We start from the raw sequence: 10,324 nt of genomic DNA on the forward strand, positions 1-10,324 counted from the left end.
TGTCAGCAAACAGTATCTAGGCCCTAACGGAACGCAATGTACAGCCCCAAGACTTCTATGCAAATGCCCTCCGTAAAATGCATTGCTTATCTATACTTTGACACCTACGGTGTTGCTAGACATTCCCCTTCTCCTCAATAATCCATAGTATTATCTGCTTCAACCGACGCGATTTAGGTGCTATGTTTCGCTTTTAAGCGGACCCATTTCTAGGCTGTGTGAGAGTCTTGTTTTGGCAACTGATAATCCCCAGTCATTTAAGACCGGCAGCCACAGGATTTGAATTCTTCCAACCGCACGCACCCCCTGCACTCTTATCAGCTCTGTCCTCAACACAGGCAAATATCAAGGCATACACAATTCCTGGGGGGTTTCAAAGTGCTATTCAACAAGAACATAGTGTACAGATCCGAGGCTAAGTTACTATTGTGATTTAATACAGGCTGCAGCTGTAGATTAGGCCCTGTAGCGTTGCTATTGCTGTTGCATATTCCAAACCTAGCCTATATCGTTCCCAAGCTTTGCCAAAAGTAAACGTATTTTCCTATCATACTTTGTTTTTCTAATCTGGTCGATAATATGTGATTTTAACTGCTGATTGCTGCTTTAAAAGCATACAAAACAAAGCCCCAGCGTTCTGACTTTGACTTGTGTTGGGGTCTTTAAGCCGTCATGACAATATAGGCTACTGAATATACAGAACACCCTCCAAAGGCAACTAACACCCTCTTGTGGCAAACAAGGTGGAGTCACTGAAGAATTCTAATCATGAGTCATGCTGCTGCTTACTTTGTGTGTAGCCCCCACCCATTACCCCTTTGTTGTTTACAGATCTGTAAAGGGACTGGATAGGTGTAAGCAATATAGCAGTAGCTGCCCTTCAGTATATGCTCCATGTTGGGAATTTCTACCCTGCGATGGCTGGTGTGGGTGCAAGTTTTTGCTCTATCTAAGCAGTAACACATCCGATTCTACTAATCACAGTTTTAACAAACATTATTAGTCTTTATTCAATGCTTTAATTTAGGAGTGTTTCTGCTTGACCGGAGCAAAAGCTTGGACCAACACCAGCATTTGTGCGTAAGACTGACCACCAATGAAAGAAATTACATGAAATATCCGTTCATGAAATATGCAATAATATTTCCCAGAGTTAGTCCATTTATTTCTTGTTTAAGTTTTACGATTCGTCTTACATTTTTGGCTTACATACACAGGAAAGGAACTTTTGAACAAATACACAGACATGAATAAATAAAAGGTTGTTCAATATTTACAGACAAGAAAAACAAATCTATTGATTGTTTCTTTATATACAGATCAAATGTATACCAAAGGCGAGATTATACAAACTTTATGGAAGTAACATAGATTCTGATGGTGAAACTGCATTCAATGCTATGTTTAAACTGAATTTTATCCAATTGTATTAGCATTCATTAATCAATCATCTTTTTTAAATGTAATGAATTAGAAACATACACACAAAATGTTGGGAAACATTACATACATTTAGCCCACTATCAGGAAAATTAACTGGAGCATGGGGTTTTTAATGCTCATCTTGGCATTATAAATTCTTATAAAACAATCCAAACCACTATGTCCTCTCACAAAGGTGCATTAACAAATATTTACAAACATACTGTAATGGTTGTGTACTGTAATGGTTGTAATGATTAATAGCAACAAGGGGCTATGTCCAGCCAAGGGCTGTACTATCACCATGGCAACAACAGACCCGTTTACCAAAGATTTTTATAACTAGCCCAAGATAGACCAGAGCCTTTTATTTTCAATGGGAGCAAATGAATCATAGTGGGCAGAACAAAGCAAGAATGTGGGCAGAACCAAGCACGAACTAGTGAGATCCTATTGGCGCGTTCTAGTATTTATTTGCATATTTACATTAGGGAATGTCTACTTTGTGAAGTGTGCGTGTGCAACAACTCAATTCGCCCTTGCACTCCTTCTAAACAACACTATTTTTTGAAACTTTGGCAAAGGGTAAAGTTTACAAGACGTTGTCCACTCTGTTTGTTACAGATTACAGAGAACTGTATTGAGATGAAATGTTTCATCAAGGAAAGAATTTGCAGAATGTCAGCCAAAATCCATCTCGCTCCATCTTCTCCCAATGCCAGCCACTGGGCTTCCTCTCATCACCATATTTGGTAGTTAGTGGAAACAGCAACCGGATGCTTCACATTTATACATCCGGTGAAATATCTGTCTCATTGTTCTATCTGTGCTTTTACGATCAGTGTTCATGTGAAACAATGAGACGATAGACAGTCCGAACTTAATACACTGAAATGGGGGTAAGTAAACGAATAAAATAAAATACATTCCTCATTTGTCTGCTTTACAGACAGAAAAGGGATGGCCATATACACTGAAAGAAAAGATAAGGAAAGGATGTGTTGTTGTGTACAATAAGTTATATTTACCAAAAATGTAATGGTGTATATTTGTTTATGCAATTTCACAGTTGACATTCAATACATCGGCTATATTTTTCAGATTTGTTTAAGCATTTTACATGCATTAAAAACATAAGACCCAACTAATAAAAAGCAACAGATTTTTAGAGCATTACAGCATTACATTTTTGTTTCCAAGCTGTTTTGAGTGCATGTGTGAATTTAGCCTATTTGAGAACATGTGTGAATTTAGCCTATTTGAGAACATGTGTGAATTTAGCCTATTTGAGAACATGTGTATGCTACTGACAGCACAGAAATAGTCTGGATCTGGATCAGAGCTCTACTTGTCAGGTAAATCCCACTGTAAGCCACAAGTTACCATGGAGATGTCAGCATTACCTTAGACCTCTTGACAGCCAGTTAGCCTGTATTTATGCGGGCTCCTGTCCACAAGTCAGACTTGACAATGTCAACTCTGCTGTTGCATAAAACCTGGCAGCCATTTCAGACACACTGATAGAAATACAAGTCGAAACCAAATCCAGTTTTGCTGTGTTAAAACAGACATTCCAGCTTACAAAATGTCCCTTTTTTAAGGAGTACTTACAAAAATATGTTTTTGCAAACAGACAAAGCAAACTCCTTTAACCAAAAGCAGAGCACCATCAGCTATTTGTAGAGCTAAGTTCCTGTGAAAAATCAAGTGGAATGTTGATCAGTTGCATGTGTGTACAACACAGTAGTAGAAAATAGGCCTCTAAAATCTCTGTGGGCAAGGTAGAGTTGGGACAGTCTAAAAGCCTAAAAACAAAATCCCTAGATGAGCTCCTCCATCTTCCTGTACAAAAAAACACAACGTAATCCTTCACATTCACTCATCAAATCTTTATCAATGTCTTCCAACTCATACACCATGTGCATGGCTCTGTTTTCAGTGCCTTCAGGTTGTTCATTCAATACTGTCCAAAGTTGGTTTATGAGCATTCTACCTCAGTGCTTCCCCTTTAAATCACAGGTATCATCCTGCTCACCAGTCAAAAACAGAAAGACGAACAAATAACATCTGGAGTATTGTGACTTTGAGAACCATATCCAGGCGTAATACGTCCCAGAAAAATGTTTTGATTCTTTGAACACCTGACTGATGAAGGGCTTTGCTAAGGCCGGGGCATACATGGATGGACCCATCTAGAGACAGGGAATCCTATTAGCTGTACTGGATCTTGGGAGCAGCGGTAGTCATGACCATTCGGTTAAATCCAGCCTTTTCTCTTTAACAGTCCTCCCAGTTCCTCGGCCCAGCGAGGGGGAAGGCAGAACAGAGAGGAAATGGATGGCAAAAATAGCAGAATGTCTCTGCAGCGTAGCGCACAGAGCCCTGCTGCCACACCATACAGCTGGTTGACTGACATCATTGGCTTGGTGATCAGACATTTTTAATGAGGCAGAGTGGGGTAGTGCTTAGTGACAGGGGTCGAAGGGGTATTTGGTGACCCCACCGTGAAGCTCAACCGCTGCCTCTGTCCAGGAGATGAGGTCACCGGCCATGTGACCGCCGCAGGAAGCCTGGCTGTAGATTTCATTGGGCGTGAGAATGCGGGACCACAACTGGAGGTCTGACATTTCGCCCACGAAGGACTGAGTGGCGTCAAATCGGCCACCTAGGGCGTCCTGTTAGGAAAGCACAGCATTATTATTAAGAGTAAAGGCCCACAAAACATGAACAAGAACAATCTATCCCACAGTAAACGATGAAGACGCAATTATTTAAACAGATGTCTTTTGAGTTTTCCACCTTTTATTCCTTTAAAACAAGGTTGGTTAGTCACCAACAATGTTCTAAAACTAGGCAGTTCAGATCAAACCTTTGTTCTTAAACCTTCTCATGACCTAGTGTCATGTTAAGGTTAGGCTTAAGGGGAAGGTTTAACTAACATGCTAAGTAGCAAAAAAGTAGTAAGTAGTTGCAAAATTGATAGTTGTCCATGTCCATGACATTCTAACACGCAACGTTTCTAGACGTTTGCATTATATGCCCACCCATCCCCTATCCACCCCTACTAACCACCCTACTTTCGTTTTAGCCTTAAGTAAACTTCTGTCTAATGTAACCATACCATACATATCATACTAATTTGGGTGTCCCGGATTTACCTATACTATCTTACGTCTAGTCTATGAGACCAGGCTGGACTCTCTTGTCTAGAGCAACTTACAGTTCTTACATTCATCTGAAGATAGCTAAGTGAGACAATCTAGAAAAAAGAAACGCACACCTATAAAGGCGAGGTGCTGGCTAGCGGAGTAGAAAACTAGAAAATAAAGGAAAGCCGCACACTCTAAGAGCTCAGATGCAAAAATGTAATAACCAACGTTTCGACAGCAAAGCTGTCTTCATCAGGGTATCATCACAAACACTGCGAGATGAGTCATTTATATAGTGTCAAGAGACACACAGGTGTTTGTAATCATGGCCAAGTATGGCCTAATATCATTGGTTAACTCAAATATTTAAAAAAATGGTATACAAAGAACATACAAAAAGACAAACAAATGGATAACATACGATCATAGCATTTGTAGTCTAAAATGTATCTAACAAACAATTACAATGGCAAAATCACAATAATCACAAGAATGGCTTCAGATCAAAGTCTATGTTGAGACCGAAGGGAGCAAGGGTCCCAAGCTAAGTGAGACAACCACATATCACAGTCACCAATGTACTGATTTCCAAGCTTAGTTTTTGGCAATAGCCTGTGTCTTCTCGGGACACAACTAGACGATAATCAGCTTTAACATGATTGTATTAACAGCTTTTTGTGTTCTGCAAAGCCTAAAATCAGCAAACACACACTTTAAGTGTGACAAGTAATTCCCTGCTGGCAACATTTTGTGCCTGCTGTTGGATCCAGTATTGCCGTTTAGAAGTTTCCGGCTTTTATATGTTCTTCAGAACTTTGAGTATGTAACTTCATAGAGAGAAAATGTAGAATTGTACCTGTTCCTGGCCCAGAATAAAGACTCCACCAGGCTTGATGGGATGCCATGCAGATAGGTTCTCTCCAGATCCCCTTTTTACGCCGTCCTGGAAGGCCTCCCAATGCCCATCGTGTGTCGACCATGTCACGCACAGATGTTGCCACTTCCCGTCCGTCATTGCCATGGGCAATGTCACTGCCTGTGCAGAAAAATAGAGGCAATGGCATGATTAACTAATTGCATGATGGGCTAATTGATTGATTGATTGGCTCAATCCGAAGAGTCTAAACAAAAGATTTCCGTGAGTAAAAGGAGCAAAGTCACTGCCTGTTCGGAGAAAGAGAGATTATTACCAGGTTAATTGACTGTCACAGAACAGGATGTTAGTGTCATTGTCTTGGGCATTTCGTAAAAATGACACCTTCAGAAGGTATATTAAACACAAATGTTGTCGTTTTTTGGGGAGATATTTTGTAAAAGATTTGCCAGGTTTTGTGAATAGGTACAAATGGCCATCGCATTTCAATTAGTGAGCTTTCTTTTATTTTGTGTTATATCCTTCAGGTTCCATAGCTAGGCATCTCCCAGGTTTAACCACCAAATCCCCTCTTGTCTGGGAGAAACCCTGACTCCTGCTAAGGTATGGGCCCAGACCATGTGTCTATCTCCTCGTCCACCCTCTCATTAGACGCCTCTTCACATGACTGTGCTAGGTAAGCTGCTTGCCCTTTGCCCTCTGTGGTCTTATGCCATTAGGGAGGATGATAGATGAGGACAGAGCCACTATCTCTCAGGGGGCAAGACTAGGTGAGAGCAGGCTGCAGGTGAACTGTAACTGTGACAACTGCTTTCTGCCTCGCTCCTTGAGGACAGGAGATAAATCAAATTCCGGTGCCTGATCGGATGAGAATGGAGTCACCTGACACTGAGGTGTGAGCTTGCTTACCTTGAGGTGATTGATTTTCCACTTGTGCTGCCAATGGGACAGCTGACTGATAACATAAGTGTTGTCTTACTTCAAATTTTGATAAAAAATGCTGAAACACTCCTTTCTAAATGGTATGACACATCACAGTAGGAAAACTTATAGTAGGAGAGTGCATTTGTGTAAAAGGTGAGGGCAAAGATATATATCTTCGCAAATTGGTCACTAGGGGCACCACGTGAACGTATGCAAAATAATCAATCATGCCCTTACCTTGTCGTTGACCAGTAGTTCCATGGGGTTGTTGCCCCATTCGATCAGAACCAGTTCGTTGGCCTGTCCCGGTACAGAGTAGGAGAAGGGCGTGCCGAGGCCAGGCCCTGACCCCCCTTTTATCCAGAGGCAGACGGTGAGGGCGAAGATTTCGTTGAGTAGGGTCCTCTTTATTTTTCCATATATGTAGTTAGTGCGCATAGGGAAGCCAATCTGGAAAGCATCCGGACTCTTTGGCTTTTTCCGGGTACCTGTTGGGATACAAGACAGCAAAATATGAGCAATGAACAGCTGATACTGAGTATCTGTACCTGCAAATACAACTCGGCATGCATGATATAACTCGGAAAATAGTATACAGTATCAGAGTTTCAATACCAGGGTCAGTGTTCCTGTGGTTAAGGTGGCTCAGCACAGTTTCAAGCTTGTTGTGTCCACGGCCAAGAGGTCTTGAAGCCGGTGGCTTGCTGTTATGGGATGGACGAGGATGATGGCCATGGTTATCGTTGCCATGGTGACCATCGTCACGGTGACCGTTTCCATGGTGGTCATCATGGTGAAGATCATCATGGTGGTCATCGTGGTGAAGGTCATGATGGTCATCATGGTGTTCGCCATGACGGTCGTTGTGATGGTCATCATGGTGATCGTCATTGTGGTCGTTATGGTGGGTGTCATGGCGGCCATGGCTACGATCATAATGGCGGTCATAGTGTCGGTCATGGTGACTGTTTTGACGGTTGTTGTGGCGGTTGTTGTGGCGAGCGGGGGTGGAGGTGTGGGTGTCGTGGTGGTCATCATGGTGATCGTCGGGGTGACTGGGTCCATGGTGGTCATCGTGGTGGTCATCGTGTCGATCATCATGGTGGTGGTCGGGTCCATGGTGGTCGTCATGGTGGTCATCATGGTGGTCGTCATGGTGGTCATCGTGGTGGTCGTCATGGTGGTCATCGTGGTGGTCGTCGTGGTGGTCGTCGTGGTGGTCGTCATGGTGACCATAATCATGATGCCCACCGTAGTGATTGTTGAGCTGCTTCTCAAGTGCATTGATTTTGCGTTGCAGGAGGTCTCTCAGTGAGCTTGAATAGGAGCTGGAGGAATTCCTGGCCTGGAGAAATGGAGAAAATTAGTTAGTTACAATAGGAAATGTTTGCATGCCTTACTATTAGTCCATGTGCTTGGTTATTCAAACTTTGTGGAGCAAACTAGAATAGTAGTTGGAATTTATTTCCATAATAGGACTTTTTTTCTATTTGTTTACCCCTTTTTCTCCCCAATTTCGTGATATCCAATTGGCAGTTACAGTCTTTTCCCATCGCTGCAACTCCCGACAGACTCGGGAGAGGTAAAGGTCGAGAGCCAAGCGTCCTCCGAAACACGACCCTTGACACACTGCTCACTTAACCCGGAAGCCAGCCGCACCAATGTGTCTGAGGAAACACTGTACAGCTGGTGACCGAAGTCAGCGTGCATGCGCCCGGCCGCTACAAGGAGTCGCTAGAGTGCGATGGGACAAGGACATTCTGAGGGGCCAAACCCTCCCCTAAGCCTGTCGACGCTGGGCCGATCGTGTGCCACCTCATGGGTCTCCCGGTCCTGGCCGGCTCCGACACAGCCCAGGATCGAACCCGGATCTGTAGTGACGCCTCTAGTACTGCGATGCAGTGCCTTAGACAGTTGCGCCACTCGGGAGGCCAATCTCAGCTGAACTATCTTTGTCTAACACCCTCAAGACATTTGGTAACACTTTCTATGAACCATCAGTGTTATTAATGCTTGTATAGGATATACGCCACTGTGACGTCTTATAGCACGTTTTCTTGGTAACACTTGATTTTTAGAGCCTGACCGATTATATATAGTTTCATTATTCAGTACATGGGATGGAAAAAAGTCAATCTCATGCTTATCTGAACACTAACGCCCATTCTCATTTTCATTATTGTCACAATGTAAGAAATCAACATTTGAAGAAATTTCTTGGACAATTACTCTTTTGGATGGAAATTTATGAAAACTTGGTGTGGTAAAATGTAGCTTTTTAATTTCCCTGTTGTAAAACACTAAATCGGCAGATATATTGGTGTTGGTAAGTTTTGTCCCACAAAATGTCTGAATCGTTATCGGACCCCAAAGAAAACATATAGCTTGGGCTCTACTTTCTATGAACCACCAGTGTTATTAAGTATTAGTAGTACTTGTATAGGATATACGTCTATAGCATGTCTTATAACAAGTCTTACAATTCATTATAGAGTGCTAGAATCACTTTAAGCAAATTGGTGAGAAACAAAATCAATTAGAACCCAAAAAATATCTTCCAGAATCCCCAAAATATTGGTCAATTAAGTTGGAACTTCCTTAATGCATGGGAAAATGAAGAAGAAGAAAACGGTGGTCAGTTGGTTGTTAGTGTCAATGGTCATATGTCATACAATCACTCAACCAGACCTTCTCCTAGGCTTCATGAATTCCCATGGGATCAGAGCAATATATCCTCCAGGGTGAGAGTCAGGATAATTAACTAATCAACTTAGGCCTTCCTACGCATGCACATGGATGGAGCTTGGGCTGTAGGCCACTGATATCCTCACGTCATGAGAGAAAGCCGGAGCACCTTTTGTCGTGCTTCATTTCAGGTCAGTAGCGAGACACAGTGCCCCGTAGTGACGCATAAGATAACCTAAATTCGCACACAGGGCCAATAAGCTTCCTATCCCACTTCCTACTCATCCTTTGTTGTTGTTCCCACTGACCTGCAAGTTCTCCAGCCTCTCCTTGAGTGTCTGTAGCGTTTTCCTAGTTTTCTCAGGGGAGAAGGCCCCATGCTTGCTCCCAGCGTTGTCCTTCCCTCGGTGGTGTGGGTCCGATCGATGTCCATTGTTCAGTGGGTAGTGTGGATCCCCGTGGTGGTCAGCATCATGGTAGGCATGGTGCGAGCTCGGGTGATGGGTGTTGAGACGCGGGGGTCCATGGTGGTTGTCGTGATGGTCATCGTGATGACCCACCCCCCGGCCAAAGCCCTCACAGAGGGTCAGCTTGGCAGTCAGTTCCCTGATCGTCTCCCGCTGGTCTAAGATGGTCTCCTTTTGCCGCACCAGGCTCTCACGAAGGTGCAGGATGGTGGATTTGGCCTCGTCTGATATTCCTATCCCCATTCCCATCGACCTCCTGCCGTTACCATTGGGCGCCCCTGCAGCAGGTCCATGATGCCCATTACTGCTGGGTCTGTCGTGAGCAGGTCCGTGTGCTGCCCCACCTGGTGTGAAGCAGCTGGGGTCTGCATCCGCTGGAATCGGGGTGCAAACAAACTTTGGCTGGGCTCCATAGTCATAGTCTAATCCCGGCAAACTAACAACAGCCATTGAGGAAGATATGAGAGTATAAAGGAGTAGAGAAAAAAGAGGCAAAGAGGGTAGGATGAAAGCTGGGAGTACTCCACTCCAACGCATTTTCCCTGTAGGCAAAAGCATCAGGGGTGGGATGGCGTTGTCGGCCATATTTTTGTTCTTTCCTGTCAAGGGAGACTGTCCTTCCACGCTTTATTTTTGGTGTGATGTATACCACGAGTAGAGGTCATTTGGGGCGGATGGCAAGCTGATTTGACACATGGCAAAACAGTCCAAATCCCCTGTCCAACAGGGTAAATTCCTTCAAGAAGTGTTCCAACACGCAGGACCTTGTGCCAAAGCAGTTAGTGCTTCATCACTGTGCCACC

At 43.6% G+C, this 10,324-nt stretch overlaps 2 protein-coding genes across 2 annotated transcripts; both read right to left on the reverse strand.

Moving 5' to 3' along the window:
• Positions 1-2,219: 2,219 nt before the first annotated feature.
• On the reverse strand, positions 2,220-8,534 carry LOC115176132 (GATA zinc finger domain-containing protein 14-like). Its single transcript, XM_029735966.1, has 5 exons — positions 8,529-8,534; positions 6,985-7,714; positions 6,607-6,857; positions 5,428-5,607; positions 2,220-4,097 (listed from the first exon to the last, which is right to left on the reverse strand). Exons 1-5 carry the CDS (start codon positions 8,532-8,534, stop codon positions 3,888-3,890), a joined length of 1,377 nt encoding a protein of 458 aa, XP_029591826.1. The 3' UTR covers positions 2,220-3,887.
• An 801-nt stretch (positions 8,535-9,335) lies between these two features.
• Positions 9,336-10,106, reverse strand: LOC115176133 (uncharacterized). Its single transcript, XM_029735967.1, has one exon. It carries the CDS (start codon positions 10,104-10,106, stop codon positions 9,336-9,338), a length of 771 nt encoding a protein of 256 aa, XP_029591827.1.
• Between the last annotated feature and the right edge of the window lie 218 nt (positions 10,107-10,324).

This window comes from Salmo trutta, chromosome 36 (genome assembly GCF_901001165.1).
Source record: "Salmo trutta chromosome 36, fSalTru1.1, whole genome shotgun sequence".
NCBI classification, from domain to species: Eukaryota; Metazoa; Chordata; class Actinopteri; order Salmoniformes; family Salmonidae; genus Salmo; species Salmo trutta.

Excerpts from the sequence above, each read along its gene's own strand:
- LOC115176132 (XM_029735966.1), bottom strand. Across the intron at positions 6,858-6,984 it reads CCACAGGAACACTGACCCTG|GTACCCGGAAAAAGCCAAAG; the intron begins GTATTGAAACTC and ends GTATCCCAACAG. Across the intron at positions 4,098-5,427 it reads TTATTCTGGGCCAGGAACAG|GACGCCCTAGGTGGCCGATT; the intron begins GTACAATTCTAC and ends CTTTCCTAACAG.
- LOC115176133 (XM_029735967.1), bottom strand. The coding sequence starts at position 10,106 with ATGGCCGACAACGCCATCCCACCCCTGATGCTTTTGCCTACAGGGAAA.